Genomic DNA, 22,002 nt, shown 5'->3' on the forward strand with positions numbered 1-22,002 from the left:
AATGAAGAGCAAAGAAATGTGAACAAAAACAATGTGTTCAATTTCATAATCAGTTTGGGGGAAAATCTAACATACTTTTCTCTCCTTGTTTTGTTTGGTGAATGCTGACTTCGTTTTGGTGAGGAATCAGGGAAGCAGTCACTTTTCTAACATTGTATTGACAAGAATGTGTTTTGGTAGAATCTTCCTGAAGCTTGATTTATCATCTTGTTTCAGAAGCCATAAAACTGTTCATACCCTTTATCACAGCAATTTCACTTCTAGGAGTGTCTCCTCAAGATATGATTGGAGAAGCATAAAGAAAGTATGTTTTTAGGATTTTTAACTCACTGTTGTCTATAATACACAGAGAAAAACCAGAAACAATGTAAGAGTTACCAATAGCCCTTAGTCATAGTTTAAAATAATCCAACAATAAAAGATTGGTTTGATATATATAATGATTTATCCATCTGATAGGGACGTAATGAGATCAGGAAGACAACATTTAAGGGAAAGAAGCTTGCTGAGGAGAAGAAAAGTCTCAGAGCTCTCCTGGTCTACCTTCTGATATTTCTGATAGCATACTACACAGCCATTACAGATATTTTTGAAAGATATTTTTTCAAGGTATCTCATGAAAACTGCTCCTAAGATACTTTGGAGCTTAGAAAGAGCAGGACACAAAATGATGTATACATGTGATTACAACTTAATGGCGACATGGTAATTTTGGCTCACACCTATTCAGTGCCCCGTAAACACCAGGCATTATACCGCTTGATCTTCATATAACTCTCTATGGGAGGGGCTGTTCTCATCCCCATTTTGCCAGTGAGGAACCTGGGGTTAAGTAACTAGCTGAGAATAGCAACGAGAAGGAAGCAAGGCCAAGACTGAAGGCTAAGGCAGTGTCACTGAGAACCTGGTCTTACCCACTGAGCTGTAGGGAAGCAGAAAGGCCAGGTTGGGGGAAGGGCAGTACCTCAGAAACATCCCTGCTAATAGGGTTAAGGTCCTTGTATCAGTAGATAAACACTTCAGTCTTCAGGTGCTCAGAACTAAAATCTTGGAGGTCTTCCTGATTCCCCTCTTTCACACCCTACATCTGGTCCCTCAGCAGGGCCTCCTACTAGCCTTAACTTCAAAATATGCTCTGAATCTGGCCCCTTCTCACCTCCTCCACCAGGGCCACCTGGAGCCTCTGACCTAGTTTTCCTTGCCCCCATTGTCTCTGTGCACCCTGCCCCCCATACCAAGAATACCATGTGATATAACACAGTTGCCTGGTGCTGGTAGGAGGGTGGGGTTGTTTAGGATCTCAATAATATTTTTATCGTGCTTAGGAGGAGAGTGATACTTGTGTCATCAAAAAAATTTTTAAATAGAAGACTGCCCAACCTCCCCTCCCCCTCTCTGGCCTCAGGGTCCCCAGATGGGTGGCTGCTACCTTAATTCCCAGCCCTTCACCCTCAGGTCTCTGCCCATCTGGAAGCTTTGAAAGCACCTCACAGAAGGTGACCTATTGGCGCCCTGCTGCAGGCCATCAGGACCTTCCCATCTTGAAGGCCCCACCTGCAGGCCCCAACAAGCTTGTCTGGTTGCTGTTTACTGTCCCGGTCTCAGTTTCCTTCCTGTTCATTGTCTGTCAGAGGAGGGGGTCTGGCAGGCTCAGGGGCTTTGAAGTTAATGGCTGCTTTTATTTCCTCCTCCTGGAGTCTGGGTCATTCTTAGGGTCTTGCTCCATTGTTCCCCACAGACTCCTAGTCAGTCTGGAAGGCTCCTTACCACACACCTATTCCAGAGCTCACAAACTAGGGCTGATGTGCAATGTGGCCACATGGCATTTTTTTCTTAAAGCCAGTGTTTTAAAAGTTAAGGAGTACCTCAATTTCTTCTTTTGTTTGAAAAATTTTATGGTCTGGCAGTACCAGGCCCAAATTCTGGAGCTGGAAGAATCAGAGGGTGTTGAAAGGGCCTCTTCCTTTGGATGTGGCCAGGCTCTGGCTTCACAGCGGATCCCCCCGCTCCACCCCATTTTGCTTCCCTTCACCTCTCTGGTTCCTCCGCCCTTGACCCTCACAGAGAGAAATACTTCTCTATCTCCCTCTCTCTTTCCAAGTGTGTCAGGGGTTGGGGGTCAGGGAAGGTAGACCAGGAGAGCTGTGAGACTTTTCTTCTCCTCAGCAAGCTCCTTTCCCTTAAATGTTGTTGTCCTGATCTCATTATGTCCCTATCAGATGGATAAATCATTATATATCGAACCAATCTTTTATTGTTGGATATTTTAAAACTATGACTAAGAGCCACCCAGGCACGCAACCACCTCCTTTAAATCAGGCACTGTGCTTGTTGTCTTCAAGGAGCCAACACTGTGAGGGTAAATAATAATATTGGTGGGGAAAGAGAGAAAATTTTCCCCCAAGTGTTGCCCATGGAGGAGGAGGGGTGAATTCAGATTAAGTGATACGGCATAGAATGTCTTTGGGAGGAAACATTCATGGGTGTCTTAGTCCACTTGGGGTGCGATAATACAATACCGCAGTCTGGGTCACATACAAATGACAGGAATTTTTTTCTCACAAGTTCTGGAGGCTGGGAACACAGATCAAGATGGTCCCAGTGTGGTCATGTTCTGTTGAGAGCCCTCTTCCTGATTCACAGCCAGAACTTCTTGCTGTGTCTTCACAAGGTGGAAGGGGCTAGAGATCTCCCTAGAAGGGTCTCTAATCCCCTTCGTGAGGGCTCCACCCTGATGACCTAATCACCTAAGGCCCCACCTCCTAATACCATCGCTGTTGGGGTTAGGGTTTCAACATATGAATTTGGCTTGGTGGGGGGGTTGTGTGGGGGGGGACACAAACATTCAGACCATAGCTGTGGATTTCCTCTGGAGTAGACATCAAGGAGGACAGAGGCAGGAGCTGGGTCAGCGACACAATTTGCAGGACCCTGTGCAAAATGAAAACGAGGGGGCCCTGGGTCATAATGCAGGGAATGTGCTGTTGAGGGTAGTAGACTATGAAGGTTTCTCCTTTCTCCTGCCATCTCTCAACTTGCCATGGGTTTTTTTAGTTGCTAGTTAATGTTCTAAATAAAAAAACTTAAAATATTAGCATGAAGGTTTTTTTTTAAGATTTTATTTATTTGACAGAGAGAGGAGTAAGAGAGGGAACACAAGCAGGGGGAGTGGGAGAGGTAGAAGCAGGCTTCCTGCTGAGCAGGAGGAGCCTGATGTGGGGCTCGATCCCGGGACCCTGGAATCATGACCTGAGCAGAAGGTAGATGCTAAACGACTGAGCCACCCAGAGGCCCCAAAATATTAGCATGAGTTGTACCGTTCATCTTTATATTATGCAATGTCACTTTTCAATGCAAAAATAAGAGTATTTAACTCATATGTAGAATCCCAGAAGTTACACAATTCATGTTTCATAGCTCATATGTGCACGTGTATTTAGTTTGTACAATAATGGTAGAAATGCTGCAGAAAGTTAACTTAATCGTTCTTAATTTCACTTCTTTTTGTTTATTTTCTTTTTTGTTCTGCTTTGTTTTTGTTTTTAATAAAAATTGTATTTAAGGTGTACAACATGATATTTATATATATATATATACACACACACACACACACACATAGTGAAATGATTACTGCAAGTCAAGCTAATGAACATATCTCCTCACATAATTACTTTTTTTTTCTTGTGATGGTGAGAACACCTGAGATCTATTCTCTTACCAAATTTCCAGTATACACTGCAGTGACTATTCACTACAATCACTGTCCTATACTTTAGATCTCTAGAACTTACCCCTCCTACATAGCTGCAACTTTGTACACTTTGAGCAACATCTTCCCTTTTCCCCCACCTCCCTGCCCCCGGTAACCACCATTCCATTCTCTGCTTCTATGAATTGGACGTTTTTAGATTGCACATATAAGTGATACCACATAGTTACTTTTCACTCTGTAACTGGCTCGCTTCACTTTGCATTATGCCCTCTGGGTTTATCTGTGTTGTTTTATATGGCAGCATCTCCTTTTTTAAGGCTGAATAATATTCCATTGTATGTGTGCGTTCTCTATTCATTCATCCATCCATAGACATGTAGGTCGTTCCCATGTCTTGACTATTGTAATGCTGCAATGAACTTCTTGAGATGTGCACATCTTATCAATACTCTACCTTTGGCTAACTGATGGCTAAGGAAGGACAAAAAGAAAAGGAACAATGGGTTGCCCCATCTTTTCCTTTTCTTTGGTGTCATAGATGTGGTTGCCTAATATAAGGAAGCAGCACCAATAAAAAAGGATATGAGAGGGATCCTTGGTCATTCATATGTCTTAGAACACTATTGCCTTCTGTTATAGGTTGAATTGTGTCCCTCCAACTAGAGATGTTGAAATCCTAACACCCAAGATGCCAGAATGTGACCTTATTTGGAAATAGGGTTATTCCAATGGAGTTAAGATGAGACCAGACTGGAGTAGGGTCTCAACCCTGTGTCCCTGACTGGTGTCCTTTAAGAAAACTGTAAAGGTGGAGGCAGAGATCGCATTTAGGCAGCTGCAGAACAAGTGATATGAAGGACTGACGGCCACCACCAGAAGGCACCAGGAAGCATGGCCTCTTGGGATGCCTCCGGGAATGCCCATGTCTAATAGGTCCACTGAAATTCTGTGCTCACGGGACATGGAGAATATCATATGGGAAGGGCGGCAAGGAACAGCAGACAGTCTCCTCGGCCCACGTGCCCGCTCTACTGTCCCTTCAGACTTCATTTACAAACATCATTTCGAAAATAAAACTCCAGAATTTCCGGCAGTGACGGTAGGGTATTAAACCAAGTACAAGGCCCTTCTGAGCACCGGCCTGTGCAACCATAGGTTACACATGTGTGAACTGGCCCCCAGTGGGGAGGGAGATTTATTTGTCTACTTTTTGATCTTCTACCTTTTTTTTTTTTAAGATTTTATTTATTTTACAGAGATACACAGAGAGAGAGGGAACTCAGCAGAGGGGGTGGGAGAGTTAGAAGCAGGATTCCCACGAAGCAGGGAGCCTGATGCGGGACTCGATCCCAGGACTCTGGGATCATGACCTGAGCCGAAGGCAGACACTTAACGACTGAGCCACCCAGGTGCCCCTACCTTTCTCTTTTAATTAAAAAAGTAATATGGGCCAGCTTTCCAAATGTCCTAGGTTTTGAGCTCTGTTTGCAAAATGCTGTCTTTTTATTCTTCCTGCCTGGTTCTCAGAGATAATCTATAGAGTTGTATCTCAAGAATTTCTGGCCAAGGATCATAAAGGATTTGGCCAACGTTCTTCTAATTATGTACAGCATACTTCTAGCAACAGTTTGAGAGCGTTGGCTTGGTTTCTGGTTAAAGACCAAAGGGGTAAGTAAACAAGGCTTATGTCTCTAGGTTTATGGTCCAGATGTCTTCCTTCTTTCCCTATAAACAGAGCCAGCCTTCATGAGTTGGGTCCTAAATGAAGAAATGCAAACCATTAAGACCCAAAAGAAACACTGCTCAAAGTATATGCTTATCTTCCCCTGAAAAGCCGAGTGCCTGAAGAATTTTTATCACTGACCCCCTTGACCCTGCAGGGTGGTCATGCCAGCAAAAGGCTGGAAACAACCAAAATGTCCAGCAGAAGAAGACTGCTTACATGTCTCATGATGGATCCATTCTCTGGGACACGGGATAATGTGTGTCTCTGCGGCCACAGGTGTGGGACCAGGAGGAAATAACAAGGTGCAGACAGATGTGGACCGTAGGCTGTCGTTCATGTACAAGGAAAAAGGCAGGAATGTCTAAGTTATTAAATGCACGGATCACTTCTGGAAGGAAACATAAGGCACCAGTTTTCCTCGGGGAGGAGAACAAGTCCTGGGACCAGAGTGAGAAGACAAACATTTTGCCCTAGATTATTTTAATGTGAGAGCTTGTATCCCATGAAAAAATGAGAGAAAAAGAAAAATTAAAGTGAGCATCTGGTAATATTAGATTGACTTGTCCACTGAGGAAGAGGGGAAAGGCCAGAGAAATTTTCTTTCTCCTTATTTTATACATGGGTAAGTTGCCCGTAGGTAGGATGGTCTTGCCCTGAACCTTTGGCTCCCAGCCTGTGGGCTTAAGAGACTGGGGGTGGGCGGGTGTTAAGTGGCTCACAGTGAGCCCTTGATAAAGGTTTGGTTTTGAATAAATGACTGAGTGAACCAACAAATACTTCTTGGCTTGGGTGGGATGTAGTGGCGGGGAGAGTAACTAATTGTGTGGTTGCAGGCTGGTGGCCGGAAACCTCTCCTGCTAGGGGCACCGATGTCATTTCTCCCGGTGGACAGGGACTGACCACCCAAACCACCCATGCAATGCATTTTTGTTCTTCAGAGATACCAGGAAATAGAGAGTTTCCTGCGAATGATACTCAAAGAACAGCAGAGTACGCGTGACTTTGAGAATCGTCTTAAAATCGCTCCTGGAGAAAAGCCAAGTATCTGCCTCCCTGGGCCATACGACAGAACTCCCGATAAGGAGAGGGGAGGTTCAGGAGTCCAAGTTAGTGAATCATCAAGGCCTTTCTTCTTTGGGGGGACCCTGCATAGAGAGATGATAATGCAGCTATGAGGAAGGAACAACAGCAACACTGACAATTTTAGTATATGTTCTGCCGAAGCGAGCACAACAGCAATACTGACAAAAAGCCAAACCATACTGGGACTTGTTATTCAGTGGAAGGCCCCGCCAGTGAGCAAGGACATCATGTGATTTAAAAAAAAAAAAACAAAAAACATTGATGGGGCACCTGGGTGGTTCAGTTGGTTACACGTCTGCCTTGGGCTCAGGCCATGATCTTGGAGTCCTGGGACTAAGTCCCGCATGGGACTCCCCACTCAGCAGGGAGTCTACTTCTCCATTTCTCTCCCTCTGCCACTCACTTGCTCCGTCTCTCCCTCTAAACAAATAAAATCCTTTTTTAAAATTTGGCTTTTTTTCTGATTATAAAAGTACTACACGTTTCTTGTAGAAAACTTAGAAAATACAGATGTCCTAGAATAAAAAGTAAAAGAAAATTTCCTACAATCCCACCACTCTGATTACAGTTAATATTTTTAGGGATATTCTTCAGTTTCTTTTGCGTATGTGTTTAACCAGTCCCTGTTCTAACAGTTTGGTACAATAGAAAAAATTGTGATAAAACTCCCTGTAAAGAAGCCTTTGTACTCATCTGCTTCTTTCTTTTTAAATAAATTTCCAGGGATGCCTGGGTGGCTCAGTTGGTCAAGCTTCTCCTTCAGCTCAGGTCATGATCCCACAGTCCTGAGATAGAGTCCTGCATTGGACTACTTGCACGGCGGGGAGCCTGGTTCTCCCTCTGCCTGCTACTCCCCCACTTCTCTATCAGTCAAATAAATACAATCTTTAAATTAATTATTAAAATAAATTTCCAGAAGTGGAATAAAGGATACATTTAAATTTTTTTGAGTTTTATCTTTTAGTAAGAGGGTGTTAATTTATATTCCCAACAACACTTACATTTGTCAAATTTACATGTTGTGTTTTAAAAAATCCTCAACAAGGAAGTACCACACTGTTTCTAAAAAAAATTTTTTTTAAGTTTTTATTTATTTATTTGAGAGAGAGAGAGAGTGAGTGCGCACAAGCTAGGGAAGAGGCAGAGGGAGGGAGAAGCAGATTCTCTGCTGAGCAGAACGCCCAATGTGGGCTCCATCCCAGGACCCTAGGATCATAACCTGAGCCGAAGGCAGATGCTTAACCAACTGAGTTACCCAGGAGCCCCTAAAAAAATTCTTTTGTAATGTCTTTGCTAGTGAGTATGAACATTTTCAAAATGATACTAATCCATTTGAATTTCTTCTTTCACGGCATGCCTGTTCATCCATTTCTGAATTTTGGTGTTAGTGTTTTATGTAGTACTGATTTACAAGAGGTCCAAGTAGTAAGACAAACTTAAGTCACATTTGTTAAAAACATTTTCTCCAATTTGTCATTTGCCTTTTCAGTGATACTCGACATGTCTAAGTCTTGCACACTCATTCAAATATATATACTCATCCTTTGGTTTCTTCCTGTGCTTTGTATCTAGGCTTTCTCCTCTGAAATAATTCACCTATGTTTTCTCTTAATTGTCTTGTGATTTTGTTGTTGTTTGCTTGTAGTTCTATGGGCTTGATAAAGCTAATTTATAGGTAGGGACCCATAAAATGGAGGCCACCCTAGTGACCTGTTCCACATCACAAACCCAAACCTAAGTCAGACTGCACTCTTCCGGAAACACCTGGCAGGGAAACCTAACATACACCAGTCACGAATCTCCAAATTAGCTTTAGCTAGTTTACCTTACCTTAGAAAATAGGACCGGCTAGCCTTCTAAGGAAATCCCCATTGCCTTTTCTAACATCCTGGAAAACTTGCTCTTGCCCCAAATCCCTTTGGAAGACAATTCCGCTGCTGGTGAGGCACTGTATTCCCCCCCCTCCATGGACTGTCTTCCCTTGAATAAAGGACATCAAACTTGTCATTAAATTTTTTTAGTCATTTGACAGGTTCTTCTATTTACTTTGGAGATGGTTTAAATAAATCTCTATAGTTACTAATTTCCCCAGCCTAATTTATTGAAGAATTTATCCTTTTCCCCACAAAAGTGAAATGCCACACTTATCCTAAGGATGATACTTAAATATCTTATATACGCATCTTGACTTCAATTATTCCACTGATGCTTACCTGCCCATTGTTTTACCAACACCACACTATTACAATTGCAGCTTGGCAATATGCTCTAAGATTTGGTAATGCAGGTCTAGCCTCCCTTCTTAGTTTTTCCTCACAGATATTCTTCCCTTTGAGTGTTAGAAAAAGTGTTATATGTCCTCCCTCACTCCCCACTATCTATCTGTAATCATTAGAATTTTATTAAAAAAACTAACTTGAGGGGCGTCTGAGTGGCTCAGTTAGTTGACCATCAGACTCTTGATTTCAGCTCAGGCCTTCAACTCAGGGCTCTGAGTTCAAGGCCCAGGGTGGCCTCACGCTGGGCACGGAGCCCACTTTAAAAAAAAAAAAAAAAGTTAATTTGAGTAAAGTCGGTATTTTCACTTCCTTCTATTTCTCCAAACCTTTCTTATCATGTTTCAACTTTTCTAATTTCATTAAGAGCCTGCACTTAACAGTAAGTTTATTCCTAGGTATTTTATATTTTTACAAGAGTATATATATATCATATATATACATACACATATATGTATATATATACACATACACACATATATATTACATATATTATACTACAATAAATATATGTATTACATTAAAACTGCTCTTTAAGCTCCAGTTGAAGCTTATCAAAGCTGACTTAAAAATTTTTTTCCAGGGACCCCTGGGTGGCTCAGTTGGTTAAGCCGCTGCCTTCGGCTCAGGTCATGATCCCAGCGTCCTGGGATTGAGTCCCCCATTGGGCTCCTTGCTCGGCAGGGAGCCTGCTTCTCCCTCTGCCTCTGCTGCCACTCTGTCTGCCTGTTCTCTCTCTCTCTCTCTCTGGCAAATAAATGAATAAAATCTTTAAAAAATAATAAAAAAATTTTTTTCCAGGTGGGTTATGTGCTTGCAGGAAATCAGTCAAAAACTAAAGGTTCTTTAGGCATGGCTATTTATTGTTGTTGTTGTTGTTTTTATACTTGTCATGGCCATTATCCTTTTACAAGAATTATCTTATGTGATAATACATTATCTCCAGCAGGCTGGTGCAATTTTTATTCCCATTTTACACAAAAAAGTTCCCAGCCTCAGAGTGTGTGAGGAACTTGGCAAAAAACATCCACTTTGTAGGTGGATTTGAAACACATCTGTGACTCTCCAAAAGTATCACACACACAAAAAAGTCAGCCAACAGGACAGCTCACAGAGGAGCCAATAGATCAGCTGATACGAGGGAGTGCCCTTCCGAAAACAATCAGCTGGATTAAAATGACAATGCTTTCCATCCACCGTACCCTTCCAAAAGACAGGTTTTCCTCTAACCTAAGACGAGATCTACACTCTGCAGGAACATGATAAATACCAGTTGGTATACTGATCTCCTTTAGAATTAAGGACTCGTGGATAACCAAGAGTGGCTTTTCTCGAGCTTTCGTGGGAACTGTCCGTTTGGAAATCTACCTCCCGATAGCAGGACAAGTTTGGAAACAACAACAACAACAGAGAGAAAGAAAAAACAGGTGAAACCTAACGTAAGGTTGGCTACAGCGGAGCACGCGGGAGACAGAACTTTCTGGGGGCATCCTGCCCGCGCGTTTCACGCGTGGTGCGCGCAGGTGGCGCTACGGTCCCTGCGCTCCGCGTGCAAGCCCACGAGGCGCCCGGGAGGCCACCCAGAGACTCCCCGAAGGTGAGAGGAAGCTTTCCACCCAGGCGGGGGAGGAGGGCGGGCAGGAAGCAGAACCAGCCCTGGCGAAAGAAAGGACTCCAATTCCCAGCCCCCCGCCCCGCGGGGGTGCGGGCCGGCGGCGCATGCGCGACGCCCGGCCCCCAATTCCCCCAGCGAGGGAGGGAGGCCCCCGGCGGCCGGGAGGCTGCGAGCCGCGGCGGGACCCGAGCGCACACAGGGGCGCGGCGGCGGCGGGGGCGAGCGGGGCTGCGGAAGCGGCGGCGGAGAGTGTGGAGCGCCCCGCTTGTCCGCCCAGACGCGTGCAGGCACCCGAGGGCACCGCCGGCTCGGCCCTGATAGGGGCCTGGCGCCCGCAGCCCCCCACGGCCGAAGAGGGATGCGTGAGTTTCGCCCCGGCTCTAGGGCAGGATGTGGGAGCAGGACAAAGGCTGGGCGGCGGGGGAGGAGTGGGGGACGGCGAGCCGGTGGCCGCTGCCGGAGCTCCAGCCTCGGGCGACCTACCGGAGCCCACAACTTTCCCTGCAACTTTTGCAAAAAGGAAGATAAAAATTCTGCCAGTTGTTGCACAGCTCCAGGTCGCTCCGGCTCCCGCGAGCAGAGGGCAAAGGGGCACCGTACCCTCGCCGGGACCGGAGGCGACCACCAGCTCCGCCGAGCGGGGCAGGAATGGGCGCCCGTTCGGGCCCCAGCCGGGGACGAGCTAGGGTAGGGGTGCCGGGGGTCGGAGCCGGGGAAGGGGGCGTGCTGCGGCTGCTCGAGTTGCCGTGTCCACGCAGGGTGCGCCCTAAGGGCCCGGTAGCGTCGGATCGCTGCGCTGCAAACCCGATGATGGATGAGCCGTGGTGGGAAGGGCGCGTCGCCTCGGACGTCCACTGCACCCTGCGCGAGAAGGTCAGTTCCTCCCCGCCGCGGTCGTGGGGCTGGGCATCTAATGGGGTCTCGATTCGATGTTCTCACGTCGTCCCGCGTAGGTGCTCAAACTCCCGATGCCTTGCCTTGGTCCTGCCCTTCCCCTTCTCCCGGAGTGTCGTGGGGGGAGACATTCGAGGTTGGGAGAGCTTTAACTGGTCTTACTTATTAAGAACCCAGACGGCTCAACGGAGATAGTCATTAAACTGCGTTTCCCATAGTATTGACAGCTGAGGTAATTTTAAACAGTACGTTTAAAAAAAAAGATTGTGTATTTATTTTAATGTGAAATTTTAAAATGTATATCTAGCAAGTTCTGCATAGGCTAGATTATAATGATTCCCATTGATTGTAAAGATACAGCAGTTTAAGATAGAAAAAGTTGTAACTCGATGTAAAGAAATGATAGGTAAATGAAAGTACGTGATATATATAGTTACGCCCCCCTCAAAAAAAAAAAAATCTCTGGGATGGGACTGAATAAAATTTAAGAAACACTAGTCTAAAAGAGAGGTTGCAAAACTGGGAGGATGTGGGGAGAAAACAAACACTCCCCTCCCTCTGCCAGTTTGCCTCTGGGGGCAGCTGAAATGTAATCCCTACATTCACTCCCCTCACCTTAAAGGGAGAAGTGCTGATGGGCATGGTGAAGGTAGAACTTCCAGGGTTGGTGGCATGGCCTGTGTGTCTTGCCTCCTGCTTCTGGGCTGAGACTGGGAAGGGTGGTTTGGGAAACAGGTGTGAAATAGAGGAGTGTATTGGTTTTCTTTCTTTTTTAAGATTTTATTTATCTATTTGACAGAGAGAGAGCGCGCGCCCATGAGCAGGGGGGAGAGGGAAAGGCAGACTCCCCAGTGAACAGGGAACCTGATGTGGGGCTCGATTGTAGGACCCTGAGATCATGACCTGAGCCACGCAGGTGCCCCTTGTGTATTGGTTTTCTAGGGCTGCTGTGACAAGGGGACTTAAAACAACGGAAATGTGTTCTCTCACAGTTCTGGAGTCTAGAAATCCAAAATCAAGGTGTTGGCAGGGCCATTCTAATCCTTGGAGTTCTTGGCTTGCAGATGCGTCATTCCAGTGAGTTTGGTTGTCACAGGTCGTTCTATGTGTCTGTCTGTTTTCTCTCCTTATAAGAACACCACTCATTGGAATAGGGTCTACTTTAATCCAGTAAGACCTCATCTTAATTACGTCTGAAAAGACCCTCTTTCCAAATAGGACCACCTACAGAGATTGTAGGTGGACATGAATTTGGGGACATGGGTAGATACTATTCAGCCCAACATAGGGAGGGAGAGGTCTTCCTTGTGGGGTACCTGGGTCCCTACACAGACAGGTCCCACAACCAGTGCATTTGTATCCATTGTCTATGGAGTTCTGCTTAAAAAGTTACCAGCTGTTGGGGCACCTGGGTGGCTCAGTGGGTTAAGCCTCTGCCTTCGGCTCAGGTCATGATCTCAGGGTCCTGGGATGGAGCCCTACCTGGGGTTCTCTGCTCAGCAGGGAGCCTGCTTCCCCCTCTCTCTCTGCCTGCCTCTCTGCCTGGTTGTGATCTCTCTGTCAAATAAATAAATAAAATCTTAAAAAAAAAAAAAAAGTCACCAGCTGTTGAGGGTTTTTTTCCCTCAAGGAGGGAGTGGCTGTTTTCCATTATTATTATTATTAATTTTTTTCCTGTACCTATTAATCTACCTCTGTCTGACATTGGTTCCCCAGGCTGTAGTTCTTTTCTGCTTCCTTTGGTCCTCTTCTGGGAGAACAGAATGACCAGGGTACAGCCCATTCTGGTCATCTGGAGAAGGAACCCAGGTCTTGGTGGTTAGGTAGAAAGCTGGGATAGCCGTTGGTGTACCAGGCAGTCTAGTCTTGGTTCTTTCCCAGAGCTGGTGGCTAAGTGAAGTAGTGAGAACTGTCGTGGAAACTGGGCTTCCTTGTTTCTCATAGGCTTGAGTATAGTCAGTTCTGCTCAGATCTTGGGAGCAATGACTGTTCATGATTTGTCCCTTTGATGCAGGAAGGCTTTCTGCGAGCAGCATAAACTGAGCTAGCTCAGTTACCTGAGAACCCCCCATCTTTTATACGAGCCTTCCAGCTGCTCAGAGGAGCGGGGCAGACAGTCCCCTGTTAATTGTGCCTCAGCCACACCGCGGTGCTGTGGTAATTTCTTACGGGCTTCCCACCTCAGGGAGGACACGTATGTCCAGATTTTACAGGTTAGAAATAGAAACCTCACCCAGGGGTTGATGCCCGGGGTCTTTTAAGGCCAAATCCCATGTTCCTTTGGCTATGGTGTCCTACCTCCCCAATATATTAACTATTTTTCTCCTTTATTTCTTCTCTCTGCTCAAAGAAACAGATGCCCCTTGAGACAATTTGGCTTTATGGAGAGTTTGCAGAGAAAAGTGAGGACTAGGGGGAACCCACACCAACCTCTCACCTTTCTTAAGGAATGAGGGCTGGCCTTTAATTTTCCCCAGAGTAATTTTTTGGTAGGCATCTATTCCAGTAATACATTTCTAACGCTGTAGGACAACTTCGCAAGTGTCTTGCACTTAGTCGACCCTCGTTGTTTGTCACATGTTGCCAGGTGAACATAAAACACATTTGCTCGTGTGCTGTTGAATTGTCAGTCATTGAACCAGGAGCGGTTCTGCTCCCTGATTGATGTAGGAAGCAAGGCTGATCACAGAGATAATGGGAGCCCCACTTTGTCAGATGTGCAATTCCAGAATAACATTGTACTATCGTGTGCAAAATGTGATACTGTGGAAATGAACTGTGGTATTGGATGCGAACTAGTTACCATGGTCAGACTCTGAGCCACTTGTTTAACTTCTCAAAACTTGGAACTTGGCCCCCATTGTCCATTCTCCCCACTACCACCAGAACTTAGATCGTGTCGGTTCCCTGCTTAAAGACCTCCAGTGTCATCCCGTTGTACTCACAGTGACCTCTGCCTGTAATACCTGACACAGTTGGGCCCTGGCCCGCTCTCCGACCTTGTCTCCCACTCCTTCCCATACTGACCTCCTTTCTCTTCCTTGAATGAGTCAAGCTTATTCGGTGTCTCCGGGCCTTTGCACTGGCTGTTCCCTGTACTTGAAGTCTGTATTCCTCTTTTACTGTTCTCTGTGTCTCTCCATCAGATCATCCTGTTTTCTTTCCTTTATAATATTTGCCAGTACCTGGATTTATTTTCTGTTGATTATCTTCTCCCCTACACTAGAATGTATGTTCTGCAGGCATTGGCCTGTGTCTGTCTTGTTGAGTGCCAGGTGTCAGTATCCAGAATAGAGTCTCCTTGATCTGAGCAGAGTGGCAAGAAGAATGAATCTCCTTTGGGATTTTTTTTTTTTTAATATTTTATTTATTTATTTGTTAGAGAGACAGGCAGAGTGAGAGAGGGAACACAAGCAGGAGGAGTGAGAGAGGGAGAAGCAGGCTTCCCGCAGAGCAAACAGCCTGATGTGGGGCTCGATCCCAGGACGCTGGGACCATGACTTGAGCTGAAGGCAGATGCTTAATGACTGAACCACCCAGGCGCCCCTCCTTTGGGATATTTTATAGGCATGTTAGGAGTGAGTGAGGACCTGAGAACTTGGGAGATATGTCACATGACAGGCATTGTGCCTTTCCACTTAATGATTGTTAAATGTGAAGCTGAATGTGAAATGGATCATCGCTTTCACGTAGTGTGTGGTCAGAGTAAGACTTGGGGTTTGTGACCACCCTCAGAAGGCTTCACAAGTGTGACAGGTAATCCTTATTAAGAAAGGCATCATTATCCCATTGGGCTTTTGAGTGGCAGGGGGTTGAGGCTGGGAAAGCCATCAGTTTGCCAAAAGTCATGTCCTTGGGACCCAGCAGCTAGACACCATCAGCAAAATCTAAGCAGTTAGCCTAAAGCATCCTGACCATGTGGGGTAGAATGGAACCCTCCTCCCACCCACATCCCTCTGGAGAAATGTCTCCCTCTCCAGCTATTTTATTCCCATGCTCAGCCTTTAATTGCTCCCTTCATCATCCTTCCTGGCTCTATTGCTTCTGCTGGAACCGACCTAGAACTCCTTTCTCCAGCTACTTCCTGCTGGGGGTCGGGCTGCCAGCCGGTACTGGGGTGGGGGTGGCGGTGGTGGTCAGGTTTCTTTCTTGTAACACCTGTGCCCTTGAACTTCAGTGAGCACGAGGAGGGGAACAGATCCTCACCAGGCCAGTGGTGACAGTGAGGCTGTTGGTGATGTTTCCCTGTAACCAGGTGTATATCCCCATGAGTATTCAGATTAAAGCTGAGAGCCCATTAAAACCTGGGGCGCCTGGGTGGCTCAGTCAGTTAAGCATCTGCCTTTGGCTCAGGTCATGATCCCGGGGTCCTGGGATCAAGCCTTACATCGGGTTCCCTGCCCAGCAGGGAGCCTACTGCTCTCCCCTGCTTGTGGTTTCTTGCTCTTGCTCGCTCTCTCGAATAAAATATTGAAAAACAAAAAACAGAAAAAACTGAGAACCACCTTTTCTTGTTTCCCCAAAAAGAGGAACCCACCTTAAGTTTAAAATTTAAGACCCCCACCCTCCCAAAGCCATGTGGACAAGCCCTACCTGGCATGATCTCATAGCTTTATCTTCGGGACCCTGGGGAACCTGTGTGCCAGAGGCTCCCTCCATCCTTTTCACCTCCTAGGGTCGGGGTCATATGATATCTTGGGGGTCTTCTTGGCCTGCCCCAGACCTGCAGTCAGCCTACTTCCTGAAGCTTGCCTCATTGTATACTTAGAGAACTTTACCTGTCCGAGACACATTTCGTGAGCCGGTAGACTGATAGAGGACATTTTTACTGATCTGTGACTGAATTTATACAAAGCTCTTCCTATAAACCATCAACAAAAATGATGTTTAGTGATGATAATCTTGGCGGCTACTGTCTGTTGAGCACTCACTGTTTCCGGCGGTGTGCCGGGCGCGCTCTGCTCCCCAAGCATTGACCCCTAGCGCTGGCATTGACCTTGTTTTACAGATGGGAAACTACCAGACTCAGAGGGTGTGAGTAATTGTTGAGAGCAAACAGATCATTGTATCAGAGCTTGTACATAAATTCAATTGCAAAATCATCCATTTTAACAAAGATTGGAAATCCGTGGCACAAGACCATCCAGGCTCTGCCATCCATGGCACCGTAGGCTTTGGGTTTCAGTTGGTGTGACGATGACTCTCCACGTTGGGTTTTCTTTCAACCATGCGGAGAAGCTAGCAGTCCCGGGCTCTGGCCTTGCTCTGGGCCTTGGAAGGGCTGATTGCCCAGCCAGGACCTTCCTTATTTGGTCCTGGCACCTCACCTGTGGGTGACACTTCTCACCTTGAAGCGGTTTGGCCTCTGCTGTTGAGTGTCCCTGGGGTGGACATGATGGTGTTCTGACTTGTCAGGGCAGGGGAGGGATGCCTCCAGGGCTTCTCTGACCTGAACTCTGACAGCTGGAGGTGGGAAAATCTCACCCCAGCTCCCCTGCCCCTGGGTTAAAGCCACACCGTTTTCTAGTGGCTTCTAAAGCTTCACATCCTTTAATGTATCTCTTCCAGTGTCCGTGGTTTTTGTTTTTTTTTTTTTCCACTCACTCTTTTCCCTAAATTCCTTAAATTTCCCCACTGCAAGGCCGACATTTGACTTTTCATAGAAAGTGTTGATCCACGTCCCTGCTCCACAGTTTGACTGGGTCACGCCCTCACTGGTTTTTCTATTCCCCTCCCCTCCTTTGGGGCTTCTGCACATGCAGGGGTGAGTTCTTCCCAAATCATGAGCCCAGACTGGATCTACCAATATGAAAATGCTCTTGACACAGGCCACAAGATGTGTCTGCCCAGCTTAGTTCCAGAAATGTGTCATTTAAGCCTGTCACACCCCATTGGCTGGTTTGGATAAACCCTTACCTACTGACAGGGCTGCCTACGGTTGTGGTCTTCAAGGGAGATCCTAAGCTGTTGGCCCTTAGGGCCACTTCCTGGAGGGCGAGGTGAGGCTTTTAGTATAAGCAGACTTCCCTGCAGCACTGTTAACAAGGGTGATTGGGCTTCCCCCCCTCCCCCACCCCTGGGTTGTATAGAGGGGATGGAAGACAGATTGGGAAATGGTGTGCTCAGTGGGCCCACAACACTCACCTGAGGCTTGGTCTCACTGCACCTTACCTGAGGAAGAAACACATTGTTTTGGAGCCTTCCTTTCACCTGCCTGTCAGGATGGTGTGATCCCTGCCCCACCTGTCTCCCAGGTGTCCCAGAGAAAATACATGAATATGGGCATAGTCGGTCAGCCTTTGGGGCCTCATGGATTTTGGGGTGGGGCAGGGGTTGGCAGGTGCCCCAGCTGACTGGGGAAGCCTGTGCCAAGTGAGGGAGGACATTTAAGGCTTTGAGCTGGCCCTGTGCCTCTGCCCTTGACTTGTTCTTTGTCTTCCTAAACCACACACCCCCTTGGGTAAAGCGAGCGCAGCCAACGATTCTCTCGTATATCTGAGCACCTGGCAGAGAGGTGACACTGTGGGTCTGCAGTTTTCTCTCTTTTTGTTTTTTTAAAGTTATTAAACCGTGTACACACACACACACACACAAAGTGGGGTGGGGTTTTTTTGCTTGTTTGTTTAGGAGACTGCAAAAACAAATAAAAGCAAGCAGAAAAAAGTCAAATTCCTTGTCCAGTCCCAGCACTTGGAAGTAATCTCTGTTGAAACTTTGGGTTAGGTTCTTCTCTTCCTTTGTGTGGATGTCATCATCATACATTTTATTTTGTTTTCTGTGTTTTGTTTTTTTGGTGAAAGTGGGAAAAAGCTTGTCTCTAAACACTCTGTTCATTTCACAGTATATCATGCCCACATTTCTGTATCATTCTTCTGTACCCAATTCCTGGTTATTGGACGCTAGCAAAACAAGTAGAAACAAGTGATTGCGCTTATTTAGAATAAGTAATATGAGAACATGGTAACAAAAATTAAGCTACATAAAAGGGTAGGTAGTGGGGCGCTTGGGTGGCTCAGTCGTGTGTTGAGCGACTGCCCTGGGCTCAGGTCATGATCCTGGGGTCCTGGGATTGACCTTCCTCCCTGCTCAGCAGGGAGTCTGCTTTTCTCTCCCACTCCCCTCCCCCTACTCATGCTCTCTCTCTCTCTCTCTCTCTCTCACACACACACACACTCCCTCTCTCAAATAAAATCTTGAAAAAAGAAAAGGGGGTAGATAGTGAATAGGCTTCTTTCCACCCTGTTCCATTGCCCTGGTCTCCCTTTCTAAAAAGTACCACTGATCCCAGCTTCTTGTGAATCCTTCCAGAGTTATTCTCTGCATAAACAAGAACACGTGTGTGTGTGTGTGTGTGTGTGTGTTCTAACACAGGTGTAGTAAAATTTACACTTTCTTGTACCATTTGATTTTTTAATGTATGTTTTGTAATAATTCAAATATTATCTGTGAAACCAGTGAACAGAATCTCCATGATGAGGAGGGATTTTTTTTCTGTCTTTTCTGCCCAGTTATATAGTAGATACTAGTAAATTTTTATTGAATAAATGGCTGAGATATTTCTTTTTGGTCATTTTTAATCTAAATATATATATTTCATCTTACAAAATGCCGCTGTAGGGTGCCCGAGTGGCTCAGTCAATTAAACGTCTGCCTTCGCTCAGGTCATGATCCCAGGGTCCTGGGATCGAGCCCTCCACCTGGCTCTCTGCTCAGAGGGGAGCCTGCTTCTCCCTCTGTCCCTCCCCCCTGCTCATGATTTCTCTCTCTCTCTTTCAAATAAATAAATAAAATCTTTAAAAATAAGCCATTGTATATTATATTTCTAGAACTTAATTTTTTTCTCTCTTAACTGTATACATTAAATAACTTTTTATGTCATTAACTATTTTTCTATGATGTCATGCATCGTGTTTTATTGTGTGGATACACTGGGATTTGGTTGGCTCATCTCCTTCTTGGATATTTAGGTGGAGTTATTACTCATTTTGAGTTAAAACTGAGTTACAGTCTACAGTAAGATGTACAGATCTTAAGAGTGCATTCAGTTTACAGTGCACGGTGAGTTTGGGTAAATGTATGCAGTCATGTAACTACCACCATATTCAAGATACAGAACAGTGCCAGAGCACCTAGCTGGCTCAGTTGGTAGAGCATGTGGTTCTTGATCTCTGGGTCATGAGTTCGAGCCCTACATTAGCTATAAAGATTGTTTAAATAAATAAACTTGAAAAGAAAATCCTTAAAGGGGCGCCTGGGTGGCTCTGTGGGTTAAGCCTCTGCCTTCGGCTCAGGTCATGGTCTCAGGGTTCTGGGATCAAGCCCTGCATCGGGCTCTCTTCTCAGCAGGGAGCTTGCTTCTCCTCTCTATCTCTGCCTGCCTCTCTACCTACTTGTGATCTCTCTCTCTCTGTCAAATAAACAAATAAAATCTTTTTTAAAAAAAATCCTTAAAAAAAAAAAAAAAAGATACAGAGCATTACCAAAAGAGACAGAGCATTGCCATCAACCTGGAAAGCTCCACTGTGCTCCTTCTCAGTCAGTCACTCTCCATCCTGCTCTCCAGTCCCAGGCAGTGGTCTGCTGTTTGTGGACCATATTTGTCTTTCCTGGAGTTTCATGTAAATGTAGTTACTCGCATGGACTCTTTCCTGTCTGCCTTTTTCTATTTTGCATAATGTATCTGAGATTCATCCCTGTTGTTGTGTCTGTTAGGAGTTTATTTTTTTCCTGCTGAGTAATACTCCGTTTGTTTATGTGTATAACACAACAAGTCTTTGAGGCACGCCTAGTGTACCATTTGATTATAAATTGCACCGTGGTGGTGATCCTAGTCTGTCTGTGGGTATGGTCTTGGGAATAAATTCCTAAAATGAAATTGTTGGTGACAGGGTAAAATGTTAAGAACTTTGCACATTACCAGTTAATAAAATTCCTGAAAGATTGTGTCTGTTTGCACTTCCACCAATGGTGTGAGAGAGTGCCTGCTTCCCAGCAGCTTTGCGAGACCTAGGTATTGGCTTTTATTTAAAAAAAAAAAAAAAAAAAAAAAAATCAGTGCCCTTTGGATAGGTCAGAGGGTGTCTCCTGGCTGTGTTTGAAAGGAATGGGAACCCAGAGTGGAGGAAGCTCTGGAGGCTGGAGGGGAGTGGGACGGGAACTCTAAATAGATATTCCCAGGACCTGGGGAGCCCCATCTGCAGCAGGGAACCAGCCTGGGACACATGTCAGTCTGGGTGAGGGCTGTTGAGGTCATCTCCTACCTTGGCTGGAAAACTCCCCGTGCTCCTTCTTAGACCGCTCCGTGTGTGGTGCCACTGACCCCCAAGGGGCAGTTCCTTAGAAATTGAATCCTTCTTCAGGCCAAATTTGCATTGTCCTGAGGATTGGCTCTCTTGGAGGTCACAGGAGCAGGCAGAGCCAGAGGCTGGGCATTCTTTGGGATAGAGACATCCACACTGGTACCATGAGCTATCCAATCCAGAAATGACTGTGCAGTGACTTGGGTGTGTGGGCTGAGGCAACAAGGATGGGAGGGGAGGGTCATTAAAAGAGAAGCATCGGGAACTAGATTCAGTGACTGTAAGGAAAAGTTGGAAAAAACCTAAATGCCCATCAGAAAGGAATTGGTTTTACTGTGATTTGTCTAATACACTAAAATATTGGGGACCCATTAGATGTGACATTATGGAAGACAGCTTGGCACATAATGACTGCTGGTTTTCTGATCATTGTGAAAAACCCAGACAACTCAGAGCATGTCTGACTCTGGAGTGTCCCTCTGTTTTAATTTTTTATGATAGAGATTTTTAAAGATACACAAAAGTAGAGAACATAGTAAAATGAATCCCCATGTACCCTCCACCAAGCTTAGTACTTGTTTCATCTGTTCTCCAGACAGCATGTCAGTTTACCCATAAATATCTGGTAACAGACTTTTTTAAAATGTAGCAACCATGCCATTATCACACCTAAAAAAATCAATGACAGTTCACTGATAATCTATTATTGTCTGGTCCATATTTACCTTCTCCACGGGTCTCAAAAATGGCTTTTATCATTGGTTTATTCAAAACATTATCCAGATAAGGTCCACATATTACATTTCTTAAAAAAATTACTCTTGGGGTGCCGGGGTGGCTCAGTTTGTTGAGTGTCTGACTCTTGATTTTGGCTCAGGTCATAATCTTGGGGTCATGGGATCAAGCCTCACATTGGGCTCTGCATTCGGTGATGGATCTACTTGGGATTCCCTCTCCCTCTGCCCCCCACCAATAAATAAAGAATTTTTTTTTTAATTACTCCTAAGTTTTTTATTTGCTGATGGCCTCCCTGCCCACCCTCCCTGCCCAAGTCCCTTAAAAACATTTTTTTTCCTATAATGTTGACTTTTGGAGAAGCCAGGTCATTTGTTCTGATAAAAGGCCCCTACCTTTGATTTGGCCTGTTACTTCCTCATGGTATCATTTAACTTGAGTTCACGGTTCACAGTTTGTTTCCTATACTTTCCTACTTTTGTGGGATTTTAGTATGCTGTAGCCTGCTTGTTGTCAGGCTGTCGGCTCAAACAACACTTCCTCAGAGAAGCCTTCCCTGACTCCCGGACAAGGTTGGGCCTGGGCCCCTTGTTACATTCTCAGACCGCCCCGTGTTATTCCTTCATCGCTCAGCATGGTTTGTAATTACACAGTTCTTAAGG

The 22,002-nt window shown here is 45.6% G+C and overlaps 1 protein-coding gene across 1 annotated transcript in view; it reads left to right on the top strand.

The window, feature by feature from the left end:
* The first annotated feature begins 11,219 nt into the window (after positions 1-11,219).
* The window catches only part of LOC111141235 (cyclin-J-like protein), a 53,151-nt gene continuing 42,368 nt past the window's right edge, over positions 11,220-22,002 (top strand). The window contains exon 1 of the mRNA XM_022493658.1: positions 11,220-11,285. Within this exon, the coding sequence (XP_022349366.1) occupies positions 11,220-11,285 (66 nt within the window). The remainder of the gene's footprint in view (positions 11,286-22,002) is intronic.

Source organism: Enhydra lutris, unplaced genomic scaffold (genome assembly GCF_002288905.1).
Source record: "Enhydra lutris kenyoni isolate GAN:26980312 unplaced genomic scaffold, ASM228890v2 scaffoldscaffold5, whole genome shotgun sequence".
Classification (NCBI taxonomy): Eukaryota; Metazoa; Chordata; class Mammalia; order Carnivora; family Mustelidae; genus Enhydra; species Enhydra lutris.